Source organism: Mastigoproctus giganteus, chromosome 1, assembly GCF_048544385.1.
Source record: "Mastigoproctus giganteus isolate SK-2022 chromosome 1, ASM4854438v1, whole genome shotgun sequence".
NCBI lineage: Eukaryota > Metazoa > Arthropoda > Arachnida > Uropygi > Thelyphonidae > Mastigoproctus > Mastigoproctus giganteus.
In genome coordinates, this window is record NC_143575.1 from 178,803,878 (window position 1) to 178,822,362 (window position 18,485).

General features: G+C 37.6%; 1 protein-coding gene across 1 annotated transcript in view; it reads right to left on the bottom strand.

Annotated features, from left to right (window-relative positions):
- The window catches only part of LOC150091328 (uncharacterized), a 693,262-nt gene that overhangs the window by 322,872 nt on the left and 351,905 nt on the right, over nt 1–18,485 (bottom strand). Inside the window, exon 18 of the mRNA XM_090375165.1 lies at nt 9,260–9,442. Within this exon, the coding sequence (XP_090231291.1) occupies nt 9,260–9,442 (183 nt within the window). The remainder of the gene's footprint in view (nt 1–9,259; nt 9,443–18,485) is intronic.

Sequence of the window (18,485 nt, forward strand, 5' to 3'; positions counted from 1 at the left end):
CTATAGGCCTAATGACTCTGATGAGTATAATAAGAAACTGTACAGGGAAATCGAGTGGGTCAGTAAATCAGAGAGTCTTATAATGGGGGATTTTAATTTCTCAGATATTGACTGGAATTTGTGGGTTGGTCACTCACACACTAGCAACGCTTTTGTGGATTGGTCGCTCACACACTAGCAAGGCTTTTGTGGATTTATTGGATAATTGTTTTCTACATCAGCATGTTCGGGAGGCAACTACTCTTGATCTTATTATCAGTAGTGATTCTTCATGCATTAAGAATCTGCAGATAAAGGAACCACTAGGTGGCAGTGATCACAGTGTGCTGAAGTGGGAGTTACTCAAAGAGGTAATTACCATCAGGGGTAAAGCTTTTGTAAAGGAGACTATGATGGTCTGAGACAGTATTTAAATTCCATACAGTGGGACCAAATGATAATGTTACCAACAGCAAATTCAAAATGTGAAGCATTCAAAGAACTTATCTTGGAAGCTACTAACATTGACTAGGCTTTAACATTGACTAGTCTTTACATACCAACTAAGAAATATTGTTCAAGGTTTAGGACTAAATGGATGTCAGATGAACTATTGAGACATGGCAGAGAACAAAAAATGCATGGGATACATATAAATTAATGGGTGACATGGAAGCCTATGTTAGATATAAGCTGGTCTGTAACCAAGTCACAAAGGAGATTGAGCAGGCAAAGGCAGATTATGAGAAATCCTTGGCAAAGGATGCAAAGAAAAACAGAAAAGAGTTCTTTACTAATGTAAACTCTAGAAAGAAAGGGATCAATCAAATTGGTCCACTGGATATTGATGGTTCAACAATTGAGGATCCTGCTCAGGTGGCTAACAAGCTAAATGAGTATTTTGCATCTAGATTGATGATTTTTGAGGTTATGATGAATGTCGTGGCGAGATCCAATATTCCTTACATTTCGAGGGTACAGCTCTAAAACGGTGTTCGCAGGCCGGCCGCTAGTTAGTACACCGGACTGAACCTATTGGTAACTCTCTAGGAAGCTTCCGGATCAGTTGGTGTATAATCTTGCTACCTCTACTCTGCCAGATAGTGACTGGAGGGAGTCCGAGTAGTGTGTATGCGGGGAGCATTGTCGAGGCCACGTTATGTCAAGGATCTGGGTATATTCTTACCACATGTACGCCATATCCAAAAATTTCATTACTTCATACAGCATGTCCCACCCACTTTTTCTTACTATTGAATACACCATGAATTCTCAAAATAATAGAGCAAGCTTATCTGCGAAAAGATCTAAACCTCCCAAGGACTTCCTAATTCATTTCACAAATATACGTGGTCTCAATTCTAATCTCAATGATGTCCATTTCCACTTGCAGTCTTCCAAACCCCATGTACTTTTTCTGACTGAATCTCAGTTATCAGTTGATTCAACTACTGCTCATCTCAGATGTCCAAATTATTTGCTGTATGATTCCTTTCGCATCAAAGGTGGTACTTGTGCATATGTCCGTTCTGATATACCGTCAGAGACTTGGCAATTTGGAATCTCCTCTCTTTGATCTTCTCTGGCTTAAAATCTCTCTACCTCATTGTGTAAAATTCATCTGTTGTATCTACCGTTCTCCCAACTCCACTAATCACTTGGAGCTCTTTGACTTCCTCTCTTTGCAACTTGACTTTCTCCAGTCCAACTTTCCTAACAGTGAGGTAATTTTCCTTGGTGATTTTAACGTTCACAACTCCAGCTGGCTTCCGTTTTCTAGTCACACCGACCCAGCAGGTCGAGATGCTGAGGCTTTTGCAATTACTAATGACCTAGCACAGATTGTTCATTTACCTACAAGAATACCAGACAATCCTAATCATACAGCCAATACGCTTGATCTTTTTCTCACAAACAACCCTTCTAAGTACAAGGTTGAAGTGAGAGGTCCTTTAGGCACTTCAGATCACAACTTGGTGATTGTCTCTTCTACAATGGAACCTTTATCTCATGGCTATTCCCAACCTCGTATTGTTTGGCATTACAAGAATGCAAAATGGGTTGACCTGCGAGACTTCTTTTCTTCTTTTCCTTGGTCTGATTACTGTTTCAAAACTTCTGATGTCAACGTTTGCTCAGATCGTGTCAGTGAAATTATTCTTGCAGGAATGGAATCCTTTATCCCACACTCCACTTTAAAATCTCGTCCTTTATCTAAACCTTGGTTTTCCAATAAATGTGCTAAGGCTGTGCAAGAGAAGAACGTTGCATATCGTAATTGGCTTGTTTCTAATTCTTCAGTTTCATTCTCTGCCTACACCAAAGCTCGCAACAATTGTAAAGCAGTTATTAATCAGTCCAAACTAGAGTTTGAACAGGCTAAGAGTAGAAAACTTGCTTCTTGCCCTAATGGTAGCCGAGCATTCTGGTCTCTTGCCAAAGCTATTGGCCGCAACTTTTGCCCATCTCTGCTCCCACCTCTGTCCAAACCAGATGGTTCTGTTGTCACTTCAGCCAAGGATAAAGCTGACCTGCTAGCATCCCATTTTTCTTCGAGCTCATGTATTAATGATCTTGTTAAAACACCTCCCACCATTCCTAACACGCTCCATTCAATGCCTCCTGTGGTCTTCCGTCAAAAGGATATCAGAAGGATTTTGATGAATCTCGATGCTAAGAAAGCTCCAGGTCCTGAAAGTATTTCTCCACTCGTTCTCAAAACCTGTGCTCCTGAACTTACTCCTATTCTTTGCCGCCTTTTTTCACTTTCTTATTCCAAAGGTGTTTTTCCTTCTGCTCGGAAATTTGCTCATATCCAGCCAGTTCCTAAAAAGGGTGACAAATCCCTCCCATCCAATTATCGTCCCATTGCAATTACTTCTACTCTTTCTAAAGTAATGGAGAAATCAATTAACCGCCAACTCTTAAACTACCTAGAAACCTTCCGTCTGATCAACGATCGCCAGTATGGATTCCGTCAGTGTCGATCCACTGGTGATATTCTGGGTTATGTTACCCATTTATGGACTAATTCAATGGAAAGGTTCGGTGAAACACAAGTAGTTGCTCTTGACATCTCAAAGGCTTTTGATCGTGTTTGGCATAAAGGTCTTCTAAACAAGCTTCCATCTTATGGTTTGCCAACTGTTTTTAGTAATTGGCTCTCTGTCTTCTAACTTCTCCACTAATGCCGGTGTCCCCAAGGTTCAGTTCTTTCCCCCACTCTTTTCCTCTTGTATATCAATGACCTTCTTCCATTGACTGGAAATCCTATCCATAGTTTTGACGATGATAGCACATTGCATTCAGCTTTCCATTTTGAGAAACCTTGTCCAGCTCAATCAGCTTCAAGTTCTCGAAAATCTGCTGCCAATTCCTTAAATGCTGATCTTCAGGTAATTCTCCAGTGGGGCAAAGACAACTTAGTTGATTTCAACCCTTCTAAAACTCAGTCTTGTCTTATATCTCGCAAAAAGGATTCTTCTGCTCCTATGCTTATCTTTAGTGACACTCCGATGTCTAGGCAAAATGATATATCTCTTTTGGGGATTACCCTGACTTCTAATCTCTCTTGGCACAAGCACATTACAAATATTGCTTCCTCTGCATCTAACAAACTTGGTTTTCTCTTTCGCTCTCGGCGTTACTTTTCTCCCAAACAGCTGCTCACTCTGTATAAATCGCAAATCCACCCTGCCATGGAATATTGTTCCCACATCTGGGGTGGTGCCCCCAAAACCTCTCTCAGGCTTCTTGATTCCATTCAGAAGAGGGCAGTTAGGTTAATTAATGATTCATCTCTAACAGAGTCTCTCCACTCGCTTTCTCATAGACGCACTGTTTCTGCTGCATGCCTCTTCTACAGATACTTCCATGGGCACTGTTCTTCTGAATTGGCTTCTATAATTCCCGCTCTCTCTTTCAAAACAGTCCGAACACGTGCCGCCACCAGTCAACATCCATTTACTGTCCAACTTCAAACCCACAGAACCAACTTTTCATCTTCCTCATTTATTTATTCAACTGCTGTTTTCTGGAACAACCTTCCTTCATATGTATTTCCTGAAAATTACACTCTACAGAAGTTCAAGTCCAATATCAACAAATATCTTCTTTCGTCTTCTCAACCTCCAACCCAAGCACGGTACTAAGTACTATAGGTTATAATACCTCTCGTGTTTGGGGTTCTCATAAAAAAAAAAAAAAAAAAAAAAAAAAAACATGAGGAGTTATTCAGGAAGGGGAATGCCAGAGGTTAAATTAACTCTGGCAGTGAGCTAGATGATTCTGTAATAACTGAGAGGGAAGTGGAGGAGAAATTGTTGAAGATAAACATAAAAAAGGCACCCGGGGTGGACGGAATCTATCGAGTTATATTACAGGAGGCAGCAAAGGAAGTTAACAAACCCTTAGCGAAATAATTATGAGAGCTTCTTTGGACTCACAGGAGGTACCCATAGACTGGAGATGTGCAAATGTGACCCCAATTCACAAAGGACGATCAAAGGCTGACACAAGTAATTATAGAACTGTGAGTTTAACTTCTGTTCCAAGAAAACTAATGGAGGCACTGGTTAAAGAAGCACTGCAGGATCATCTAGACAAGACTTCAGTTATAGCTCGGACACAGCATGGTTTTGTTAAGGGAAAGTCTTGCCTGACCAATCTGATTGGACTATGATGCAGTCACAAAAGAATTGGATGCAGGGAATAACTTTGATATTATATACTTGGATCTTAGAAAGGCTTTTGATATTGTTGCACATGGAAGACTGCTGCACAAATTGGAGCAGTGTGGCATTGGAGGCAAATTGCTGCTATGGATAAAGGGATGGTTGAGGGGGAGAAGACAGAGAGTGGTAATCAATAGACACTGCTCTTCATGGACTAATGTTATTAGTGGAGTCCCTCATTGTTCAGTGTTGGGTCCATTATTGTTTTCTGTATTTATAAATGATATTGATGATGGTATATCAAGCTTAATGTCGAAGTTTGCAGATGATACAAAGGTTGGCGGGGTTGTTAAGGACACTACTGACGGTATGCTGCTGCAACAGGATCTGGAAAGGTTGAGCAGATGGGCTGAGAGGTGGCAAATGAAGTTTAACATTGACAAATGTAAAGTACTATATATGAAACAGTAACCCCAGAGCAACGTATCAACTCTGTGGTACTACACTGACAGTGGTAGAGAATGAAAAGGACCTGGGGGTAATTGTGCAGGCAGATATGAAGTTCTCTGAGCAGTGCAGATGGGCTGCAAGAGTAGCTCATGGTGTCTTGTAAATGATATACAGCAATTTTTCTAGCAGGGATAAGGAGGTGATTATTCCCTTGTTTAAGGCAATGGTCAGGCCACATCTTGAGTACTATATACAGGTCTGGAGGCCATTATTTCAAGAAGGATGTAGAGCTGCTGGAACGAGTACAGAAAAGGGCAAAAAGATTAGTGAATGGAACAAAGGGTTGCTCTTACGAAGAAAGGCTTAAATTTTGCAAATTATAGCGTCTGGAGACTAGGCACCAGCGAGGTGATCTGATAGAGGTGTATAAAGTCTTGAATGGTTTGAGCACGCTCAATGCTGATGGGATTCTTCCTCTTGCTCAGAATAATCATCTGAGAGGGCATAAATTCAAATTGAGGAAAGACAGATGTAGGACAGATGTGCAGAAATTTGCTTTTAGCCACCAGCGGGTAGCTGGTTGGTGGAAAAGACTTCATCCCTTGTTGTGGAAGTTGATAGCCTAAATAAATTTAAGGCTCAGCTGGACAGGTATTTCGAATGAATGGAGAGGTGAAATGGGAGTCGTTTTTTTTTTTTTTTTTTTTTTTTTTTGGTTGATGCTGCATAAACTTGCTTTCTTGCATCCTATGCCTCTACTAATGCTAATGATGCTGTGATGTACAAGTTTATCTCATAGCTCTTCTATACCATTAAGGTGTGCCAATACAGTTCCTGGACTGGTGCAATAAAAAGAACACAAAGTGAAGAAGCTCAAAAATTGTTTTATTTTTATTCAAGTAATCACCACCTGACTGAATGCACTTATCACAACATTCTAAAAGTATCTTTTTTCTTTGCTGAAAAGAATCAGTGAAGGTGTCCAAAGTGATAGTATTCAGTTTGGCAGTTAGATTTTTCTTTATATCCTCAACATCCTTTTCTTCCTTTGACGGTTGTTTTCAACTTGGAAAAGAGGAGGAAGTCTGCTAATCAAGAGAGTAGGGAGATACACCATTCTAAAAGTTTATTTTTTCTTCACTGAAAAGAGTCAGCAAAGCCGTCCAAAGAGATAATACTCAGTTGAGTAATTATTGTTTGTTATTTGGTTTTTAGGAGCATTAGCAACTAAGGCCATATTGCTCCGGGATATGCAGTGGTCATTCCCTGATCTTTCCGCATCCTCCGTATTTGGTGGTGACGGGCTCGAACCCCGGTCTAATCAAGAAGCGTGTGCTACGCGCTGCTGCTCCTTCCCACCTGGCTACGGAGGCGCCTGTTGAGTAATTATGTTTTTTCTTTATGTCCTCAACATCCTGAAATCTCTTTCCTTTGAGGATAATTTTCTGTGTGTACACCATATCCTTGGGAAAGAGGAAGAAGTCCGTTGGGGCCAGATCAGGAAAGTTGTGGGAATGGTTGATCTGTATGATTCCATGTTTCATGAGAAATGTCTTCACAAGTGCAGAATTGGTGGGAGCATGGTTGTGCAACAAGAATCAGCTGCCTTTCTCTCAAAATTGTGCCTCACCCAGGAAATGCAATTCAAGTCTTTGAAACACTTATGTAGAACACAGTATTGACTCTACCCCCTCCCCCCCCCTTCGGGTACAAATTCCTTGCGAATCACATACTGTTTGTTGAAAAATATGAACAGCATTGTCTTGATCCTAGACTTCTGTAAACAAAACTTTTTGGGCCCATGTGATCATGGTTTTGAATTCTACTGCATGTTCTGATGTTTTGTCTTTGGGTTATACTGAAACACCCAACACTCTGCTCCAGTGAAAATATAGTTGAGGAAATTAGGACTGTCTTGACAAATATGGATGTAATCTAACTCTTTCTTGCTTTTGTTCATCCATTAAGCTGCGCAGCACAAATTTTGCCCAGACATTCCTTTTCCCTAAATCTTTATGCAGAATTTGCCAAATTATTCCCTTATATCCAACTTAACAGCAACCATACTGAGAGTCAAACAACAATCTTGCCACAATTTCCCAAACTTTTGCAACTCTGCCCTAATTTTCAGAGGTTGATGGACACCACTTTTTGGGTCATCAAAAATATTCTTCTGTCTGCCTTTTAACTGCTTATACCATTCAAACACACAGTTATGACTTAAAACTTCATCACCATAAACAGTTTTTTCCATTTCATATATTTCTGTTGCAGATTTTCCCATTCGTTCATTGCTCCATTGCAAAATCGTGACAGAGAGCATTAAAGCTCTAATGAAACTGGTGTTGTTACTTGCAACCCGTAAACCTACTGGACAATCTCTGTACCATCTGTTGGAAGATTTTGAATAATAACATACCACTTCCATTTATTTCCAAACTCGTCAAGCGTGACTGCAACAGCGCCAGTCTGCGGACTTTATGTCAAAGCACACTGTTACCTGATGCTCTGACAAATGAAAGAACGCATCTCATACACCAACCTTCATTTTGACCAAATGATCGAATGTAGACCTAATTCTTTTTAAACTATGCTGTATATTGTTCAGAAGATTGTTAATTCTCCCAATACCAGTTCAGTCTAATGTTAATCACCAATTTTTCCTGATTTTAATCTATGAACTATTTTGAGAATGAAAAGAAGTTGCATTAAAATGAATCAATTTTCAGCATTGATGTTGAAATAGGCAAATGGAATGCAGCTGGTTTCGTGGGTTAACAGAACCTCCAAATCCCTTTCTTTATCTGCTATTTTAAAGCTACCTCTCCAATTATTTTAGGGTTTATTTATTTCCCACAAGTGAAAATTTGTATTTTCAGTATTAAAATGAGCTGTCACTAACCTGACCATTCCCAAAGTGATCCTGAAATTATTCAATCATTTTTATTCATATAAATATAAATGAATGAAATAATTTAAATTCTCTTCAATCAAGGCTGTAGTAGAGGAAGTATGATCCCCTCGTGAATTCTTCAGTTCAGCTTTTTGAGCGAGCGGACACACGCACGCACATGCACGTAAAGATATATTGTATAATAAAAATATCTGAAATAATATTATGCAATATGATCTGGGAAGTCAACCAAACCAGAGGAAAATCCCACAAAATATCAATTAAAAAAAACAACAAAAGAGTTACAACTTTTAAAAGTTAAAAACAGCAGAGTTAAAGTTAAAAATTGTTGTTCTTTTTTTATCCTTATTTATAATGTAATTTAATTTAATTTAGTGTCATTCTCACAAGTCTAACAGCAGTATGGCCAGTGCTCTCAAAGATCTTCACAGTTATACAACTACAGCAGAATATCAAAGGTTATTTAATTTCTGAAGAGAAACAGAAAATGATTTTTGATCTAAAACAGTTTTTCCACTTAATAACTGAATTAAAACAGAAAATAACAGACTTATTATAAGTGGACAGAAACACCATTGGCTGCTGCTCTTGAATTCATCCAAAATTCAAATCAGTTATAATTTATAATGATGTTACAGTAAAGGTGTGGAAAACCATTATTACATTTATATAATCTTTAATTAACATATACATAATTAAAAAAAAACAGCATTGTACAGTATAATATATTATGCAATGATAGAGTAGGCAATACAACCACTACTAAAATTGTCATTCTGAAATCAATAATTTGAAACTGAACCTTGAAATTACTGGTTTAAAAGTTTACCCTGTATTCAAAAGTTATGAACTGATTTAAATTTTGGATGACATACAAGAGCAGCAGCCAGTGGTGGTTCTGTCTGTGTGATGTCTGCTTACTAAACAAAGAAACTAAGTTTCTTTCTCAGTTTCTCTTGTTCAGATACATCCAGATTTCGAATATGATGGGAAATCCAACTATAATGTTTCACAAACATAATGGTTTATATTATTATTTTAAGTTAAATAATCAACCATTTTAAGAAAAAATCATTAATTTAATAACAATTTCAGTCTTGAAGATCAATTTCATCCCCAAAATATAATAAATATATATCTGCATTTTCATTTCTAACCAATATGATTATTTTACAGCATTTTTCTCTGATATAATATGAATATTTAGCAAAGCAGTACTATTAATACTGCATATATTACTTACCATCAAAGAAATGAACTGCATCTTTACGATAAAAAACTAAAGTAGGGAATGTCAAAATATTATACTCTTTCGCAATATTTGGATCGGCAACTTTAACAAAATTAATTTCATGTTGTTCAGCTTCATCATCAATGTGTTCTAATTCTTTCATTACCTCTTCACATTCAGGACAGTTATCTTTATCTGAAATTATAAATATAAAATAATGTTTCAAAATATTGCACTTGCAAACATTTTTATTTTAACAACAATGAAAAAAGTAAAAAAAAATAAGTCAAAAGCATTAAGCCAAAAAATGTACTTTATGTTGTAAAAAATTTGGCAACTTTTTCAATATTATAAAACTATAATAATAAACTTTTGAGAAGCTAAGTGTTCCCTTCCTTAATGTGTCTGATTGAATCTACATGTTATACAGCATCCCAAAATAAAAAACTTTATTATTGGGAAAATTGATAACTTTTGAACACAGAAAACATAAACACTTCCAGTTTTTACTAATGTAAAGACTAATTCTCAATTTAGTTTGTTTCTTTAAGTTTGTTGACTTATTTTTAAATAAGTCAACAAACTTAAAGGTCAGTCCCTTTAGTGGTTCTGAGGATGTACAGGACAGTCCTATCTTCAGTTTGGTAGAATCTCAGATAAAATGAAGGCAAATATTGCTGTGATTATTCTATTTTTCAGTGCAGGAAAATCAGTTTCTCCTGTTCAACACACAATATCCTTAACATATCCAGCCCCCCCCCCACAAAAGGTCAGTCAGGAGTTTATCAAGTGACCATCACGGGCAAACAAGAATCCACCACAACCAATTCAATGAAGTTGCTCATGATTGGTTAGTTAGTTAGTTAGCTATTTGGTTTTTAGGAGCATTAGCAACTAAGGCTCATGATTGGTATGATTCCAATGAGGTGAGGCCTCACTCTTTTGCAAAGTGATGTTTCACTGTCATTTCTTAAATTATAAAAATACACAACTCTCCAAGCATCAAGAAAAAAATATACCATATACTGACTTCTCAACGGGGGGTATGGACTAATAACTTTATTGTAACAAAGCTCATGCCACACATTAATTTCAAGGTTATCTCACATTTCTTTACATACATGTAAACTCTCAAATTCCACATGCAAGCATAACGATAGTTCACATAACTGAAACACAAAGCTTTATTTAATCAGGGAAATATAACTTTGGTTTATTGTTGTGACCACCTTTAATAAATAAAAGCATGATGAAAAAAAACTGTTCATATGCTGGTAGTATCAGTTTGGTAGTAGCTCCAGGACCACTTGAAGTTAACAAGTGAATAGCAGGAAGTATTTTGTGAATTTTGTGCATAATTAATTTCATAATTAAGAAGCACAGTGAATTGACTTGCCTGAGCTTTGCTGAAATACTTCATGAATTTTCTTAAAAGAACTGATGGAATGTCATATCTAAATTTCTGCAATAATTATGCTGAAACTAAATCACAAAATTTGTAGTGAGCAAGCCAAAACACACACCATGAATTCTCTCATATAACTGCACTGCTATTTTGTCACATCTGTATATAATATGGTAAAACATTATTTTAAATTAATCTTTATAATGATGAAAACTGCAACTATTTATCCAATTCCACTTAAAAGTTAAATTATTTCAATAATAATGCAGACTGTGTGTGTGTGTGTGTGTGTGTGTGTGTGTGTGTGTGTGTGTGTGTGTGTGTGTGTGTGTGTGTGTGTGTGTGTGTGTGAGACGTTTCTGGCCTAAGTATGAAGGGTTTATTTGAAGAGTCTGGTAACATGTTACTTTTGGCATCAAAACACTTTTGCCACCACTGCTGCAATGCACTGATTCCAGCTGCAAAGAAAGTTTTATCTTGGGACTACAGGAATACATCCACTGCAGCAATGATGCCACTATCAGTGGGGAAATGGATACCAGCTAGGTATCTTTTGAAATTAGCAAAAAATAGGTGAAAGTCTGATAGTGCTAGATTTGGTGAATATGGAGAATAATCCACAATTTCAAACCACATTCATGCAGTGCAGCCACAACAACAACAGACTCGTGAGCAGCTATATTGCCCTTACTGAAATAATTAAAGACCAGCCAAGGAATTAAAAATTTTTTTACTATAAAAATAAAATATACATTAATAAAATATAATGAAAACACTATCGGAAGACTAAAATATTACAATAAATTACGATAAAATAAACTACGATAAAAACGTTAAAAATAATATAAAATATTATTTTTAATATATAAAATAATATATTGCCCTTGTTACACAAGAATCTTTACTGAACTTTCCTAGGCATCTCTCTTCAATGTTTTCACGAAAACGCTTCATACTGTGCGTAATATGCCCCTGTGACTCTCAGCCTCTCTGAAGATACTCCACTAGCAACACTATCAGCATCCCAAAAAAATGATGCCATCACCTTTCCAGCAGAAAGGATTGACCGGCTTTCTTTGGAGGCGGGAAGAAGAGCTGTGTTTCCACTGTTTCGACTGCTTCTTTGTCTCTGGCTGAAAGTGATGGACCATACCTCATCCAACAAAACCAGGTAGTAGGTATTTGAAGTTACACATTAAATACAGAATTTTTTTTAACACTATGCCACGACCCTTTCATATTCCGGCCATAAACTTTTCAAACCCACCCCCATTGTGCCTTATACAAAGGGACAATCACCCCCTTATCCCTACTAGCAAAATTCCTGTATATAATTGACAATATCATTAATATTGTGGCGCCTCCGTAGCCAGGTTGGGCAGGAACAGCAGTGCGTAGCACACGCTTCTTGATTAGACCAGGGTTCGAGCCCATGACCGCCAAATACGGAGGATGTGGAAAGGTCAGGGAATGACCACGGCATATCCCCGGAGCAATATGGCCTTAGTTGAGAGTCGCCTGTGCGGACGTGCCTTTCTGCCGCTCTTGGAACAGAGAAGTTTTTTTGGGGTGGATGGGATCTATCCAGTTATATTAAAGGAGGCAGCAAAGGAAGTAAGCAAACCCTTAGCCATAATTATGAGAGCTTCTTTGGACTCAGGGGAGGTACCCATGGACTGGCGATGTGCAAATGTGACCCCAATTCACAAAGGAGGATCAAGGGCTGACACAAATAATTATAGACCTGTGAGTTTAACTTCTGTTCCCGGAAAATTAATGGAGGCACTGGTTAAAGAAGCACTGCAGGATCATCTAGACAAGACTTCAGTTATAGCTCGGACACAGCTATAACATAGCTGTGTCCGACATAGCTTGGACATAGCACGGTTTTGTTAAGGGGAAGTCTTGCCTGACCAATTTGATGGGATACTATGATGCAGTCACAAAAGAACTGGATGCAGGGAATAACTTTGATATTATATACTTGGATCTTAGAAAGGCTTTTGATACTGTTGCACATGGAAGACTGCTGCACAAATTGGAGCAGTATGGCATTGGAGGCAAATTGCTGCTATGGATAAAGGGGTGGTTGAGGGGAAGAAGACAGAGAGTAGTAATCAATGGACACTGCTCATCGTGGACTAACGTTATTAGTGGAGTCCCTCATTGTTCAGTGTTGGGTCCATTATTGTTTTCTGTATTTATAAATGATATTGATGATGGTATATTAAGCTTAATGTCCAAGTTTGCAGAAGATACGAAGGTTGGCAGAGTTGTCAAGGATACTACTGGATCTGGAAAGGTTGAGCAGATGGGCTGAGAGGTGGCAAATGAAGTTTAACATTGATAAATGTAAAGTACTACATATGGGAAACAGCAACCCCAGAGCAATGTATCAAACTCTGTGGTACTACACTGACAGTGGTAGAGAATGAAATGGACCTGGGGGTGGTTGTGCAGGCAGATATGAAGTTCTCTGAGCAGTGCAGATGGGCTGCAAGAGTAGCTCATGGTGTATTGTCAATGATATATAGGAATTTTTCTAGCAGGGATAAGGAGGTGATTATTCCCTTGTATAAGGCAATGGTCAGGCCACATCTAGAGTACTGTATACAGGCCTGGAGGCCTCATTTCAAGAGGGGAGGTCTGGAACGAGTACAGAGAAGGGCAACAAGATTAGTGAATGGAACAAAGTGGTGCTCTTATGAAGAAAGGCTTAAGTTTTGCGAATTACAGTGTCTGGAGACTAGGCACCGATGAGGTGATCTGATAGAGGTGTATAAAGCCTTGAATGGTTTGAGCATGCTCAATGCTGATGGGATTCTTCCTCTTGCTCAGAATAATCACCTGAGAGGGGATTAATTCAAATTGAGGAAAGACAGATGTAGGATAGATGTGCGGAAATTTGCCTTTAGCCAGCGGGTGGTTGGTAGATGGAACAGACTTCCATCCCTTGTCGTGGAAGTTGATAGCCTAAATAAGTTTAAGGCTCAGCTGGACAGGTATTTCGAACGAACAGAGGGGTGAAGTGGAAGCGGTTATTTTTTATTTATATATTTTACTTTTTTTTTTTTTTTTTTGGCTGATGCTGCATAAGCTTGCTTTCTTGCATCAAATGCCTCTGCTAATGCTAATATTAAGCCCAATATACCTTCATCAGTATCATTGATAAATATACAAAACAACAGTGGATCCAACACTGAACCCTGGGGGACTCTACTAATAATGTTAGTCCATGAATAGCTGTTTGTTTGTTTATTATTTGGTTTTTAGGAGCATTAGCAACTAAGACCATATTGCTCCAGGGATATGTGGTGGTCATTCCCTGACCTTTCCGCATCCTCCATATTTGGTAGTCACGGGCTCGAATCTTAGTCTAATCAAGAAGCATGTGCTACACACTGCTGCTCCTGCCCACCTGGCTACGGAGGCGCCATAATGAATAGTAGCAAATAGGCAATTGTTTGGGGCTGTGTTACTGTATTAAGTGATGAAACAAAGATCAAACATTAAATTTTGTTTCTAGTTGTAAAAAAGTGCAACTGAAACATGAATTAGTAAATATTAGTCACTTTGGTGAAGGTAAAGAAAGCCAACATGAGAACCATGGGAAACGTTTAGTGGTAAAAAGCATTTCCTGGTGCCGCAGCTTCTCCTTGCATTCTCAGTAAACAGGTGGGTGTGTTATCGGCAGTGGAAGTCGATAATGATGTATTGATTAGTTTTTTCTCATTATTAAAAGCAGATTATTGGAGTTCATAAGTGTAATGCCTTCATGGCAAAAATTTACTTACAGTACACCCTCCAGACTGCCTCAGTCTTAGGGTGTTTATCCCCCTCCCTTCCAGCTGTTTTAACCTGATAGGAAAATGACTTCTACTACAACTACTGATAACACACACTGTCTGTAGAAGTTGTTTTCGTATCGGATTAAAACAGCAGGAAGGGGGTGGATAAACACCCTAAGACTGAGGCTGTCTTAGGGTGTTTATCCCTAAAGGGCAGTGTCATAAGTCTCATGAACTCCGATAATCTGCTTTTAATAATAAGAAAAACTAATAAATACATCATTAGTGACTTCTACTGCCACTACCGATAACATGCACCATATGTTTACCAAGAATGCAGGGAAAAGATGCAGTACTGGGAAACTGCTTTTGACCACTGAAAGTTTCCTCAAAGTTTTCCGTGGTTCTCGTGTTGGTTTTCTCTTATATACTTTAATTAGATCATCACATAAGGTGTATGGTAATTGATGCTCTATCTCGCTCATATGTTTTTCATTAGACTGCAAGATAATGGGAAACATCACAGATGGTAGCTTGTTCAGTAATCAACCTGTTGGTTGAGGGCAAATTTCCACACATCTATTCTGAAACCATCCTTCCTTAACTTGAATTTATGCCTCTCTCATGTGCATAGTCTGAGCAAGAGGAAGAATCCCATCAGCAACCTCGCAGATGCCTAGTCGCCAGAAGCTGCAATTTGCAGAACTTAAGCCTTTCTTTGTAACAGCACCCCTTTGCTCCCCAATCTCATTGCCCTTCTCCGTACTCATTCCAGCAGTTTTACATCCTTCCCAAAATGAGGCCTCCAGACATGTATGCAGTACCCAAGAGTAACCTAACCATTGCCTTATACAATGGGATAATCACCTCCTTATCCCTGCTAGCAAAATTCCTGTATATTAGGAAAACACCCCTTGTGCTGTCCTGGCAGCCTGTCTGCACTACTCAGATCTTCATATTTAATTGCAGAATTACCCCCAGGTCTTTTTTATTTTCCCACTACCCTGAGCATAGTAACACACAGTTGGTACATTAACCTGGGATTACTGCTACTAATATGCAGCACCTTGCATTTGTCAATGTTAAACTGCAGTTGCCATTTCTCAGCCCATCCGCCTAATTTTTTAGATCTTTTTGCAAACTTAGATATTAAGCCTGATATACTCTCATAAATATCATAATAAATACAGATAACAATGGAGTCAGCACTGAATCCTGTGGGACTCCACTAATAACATTAGTTCAGAAGAGCAGTGTCCACTGATAACCACTGTCTTCTTCCACTCAACCATACCTTTACACATAACAATAACTGTCTTTTAATGCCACTTGTGTTCAGCAGTATTTTATGTGCAACAGTATCAAAAGTTTCCCTGAAATCCAAGTATATGATATTGAAATTATTTTTTGCATTCAGTTCCTTTGTCAATACATCATAGTAAATAAAAAAATATGTCAGACTAGATCTCCCCCTTAACAAACCCATGCTGTGTATGAATTATAACTGACTTAGTCTAGATGATCCTGTATTACTTCTTTAACCAGTGACTCCATTATTTTCCCTGGAGCAGGAGTTAAGCTAAGAGGTCTGTAATTACTCATGTCACTCTTTAATTTCCCCTTTATAAACTGGGGATACATTCACACATCTCCAGTCCACAATGATTCTCCCAAATACAAAGATGCTCTCAAAATTATGGCTAATATACTTAAAGTAGTCTTCGCTGCTTTTCTTGGTATTCTTTGCTCAGAGACATCTAACAATCTACCTTGATTGGTGACTAGTGTTTATCTACCATAGGCTTCTGTATCATCTGATAATTTATATGCATTCCATGCACCTTTCTTCTCTGCCATGTGTCTCAATAGTTCATCTGGCATGCCTTGAACAGTAGTTCTTATTTGGTACGAAATTAATCCTGTTGTGCTTCTCAACACCCATTCCAACAGATCTATATTCTTTCTAAAATGAAATTTACAAACCCATATGCAGTATTTAAGATGTGGCCTCACAACTACGATGACCACACCACATGTTGCCTTATACGCTGAGATGATCACCTGTACATCTCTGTTGACAAAGTTTCTGTATATATCATTGACAGAGCTCCACAACCTCTTCAGCAGCCTATTTGCACTACTCAGAGAACTTTGTGTCAGACTGTGCAATTAGCCTTAAGTGTTTTTACTTGAGTTTGGTGCTATCCAAATGGTATGTTATTCCAAGATTACTACTACCTGAATGTAGTACCTTGAATTTATCAAGGCTGATCTCCACAGTGGACATTAAAAGAAATGTCATAAGCCTCAACTGCAATTTTTCAGTTCATTTGCCTAGTTTATCTAGACCTTGAAGTAGCATACCCTTATTACTGTTATTAACCACTCTGCCCACTTCTTTACCATCAGAAAACTTAGACACAAAACTTGAAATTCCTATGTCAAAAACATTAATAAATAATCAAAAACAGTAATTGGCCCCCTTACTGTTTTTAATTATTTATTAATGTTCTAATTATTTATTAACATCAAACCCAGTGGGAACCCACTCATCACTTTATTCCATGAAGAACAGTGACCACTTAAAACTATTCTTTGTTTCCTACCCCTTAACCATTCCCTTTAACCATAAGAGTTAAGTTGCCCTTAATGCCAACTGCTCCAATTAATATAACTGTTCACATGGAACATTATAAAAAGGTTTTGTTAAAATTGATGTATACAATGTAAAAATTCTTCTTGGCATCATTTCCATATCATCAAAATAGCTAATAAGATTGGTTAGTTTCACCTTTTAACAAATCCATGTAGTGATTGTATTATAGCTCCATTCCTAACAAGATGATCTTGCATTACTTGTTTAGCTAGGCACAGAGGTCAAATTTACAGGTCTATAGTTAGCTTTGCCCTTTGAACCCATTGTGAATAGGAGATACATTTGCACATCTCCAATCTGTAGGAACCTCCTCTGATTATTATGGATAAAGACTTGACTATCCTTTCACTTTTAATATAACAGAATACATTAAATAAGGAGTACACTATAAATAAGTTTTTAGGAACATTTGGTTAAAAGAATTTACCAAGAAAGACTTCAGTTTTGAGATAAAGTAAGCTAGTTATCACATGGCAATTGCTGGCTAAAATCTGCACTGATTTTCAAAAAGTTTTTGGCAAATGCAAATCATAGTTTGAGGAACTAAACAGCCGCTCCCCCCCCCTCTATTCTAATTTATCTCCACTGGACTACTTTTTGTTCCCCAAAATCAAATCCACCCTGAAAGGATGATATTTTAATGGTTAGTGGATATTAAAAGAAATGTCAAGCAATCTCACAAGATATAGGATGATTACTTTAAAAAATTATTTTTTTTTTCCATTCTAATCTGATTTCTCTACATCGACTTAGCCCTGAGCTTAATTGTCAAACCATGCAGTTTTATCAAAAAGCACATGGAGAACAGTTTTTCTGAAAGAAAATAAAAAGGAATAAATGAAGATGTATGGCAACCTAATATCACATGAGAACAATTTAGAAGCTATATGGGGCTGCAGAATTCCAATCATACTATTTTCCTCATCAATGTTATCATACCATGGACTGATACCATAAGACAGGGCCATCCAACAAAGTCCATAGATGCAATGGCAACCATAAATCAACAACCATCTTTTTCTGAGAATTTGGAGGAAATTCTAGGATGTATGCACCACAAATTAATCACTCTAAAATAAAAATAAATGTTTTGAGCATTTAAATTTCTTCTTACCTCTACTACTAAAATGATGTTCTATAACTGAAAATAATAAAACTCAAAATACTTAAAGCTGCCTATAAATTTGCACAAGCAAATTTAAAAGTCAACTGAATGAATATTTATTCATTAAATGTTCATGTAATAAATATTTAAAGATGGATTCCTTTTTATATCATGAAAAATAATTCTTCATTGCTTTTTATAATATAAAAACCAATAAAGAAGTGCATTATTTTTGGTAGATATTAATTTTCTCTCTTTTTTTTTTTTTTTTTTTTGTGATACCT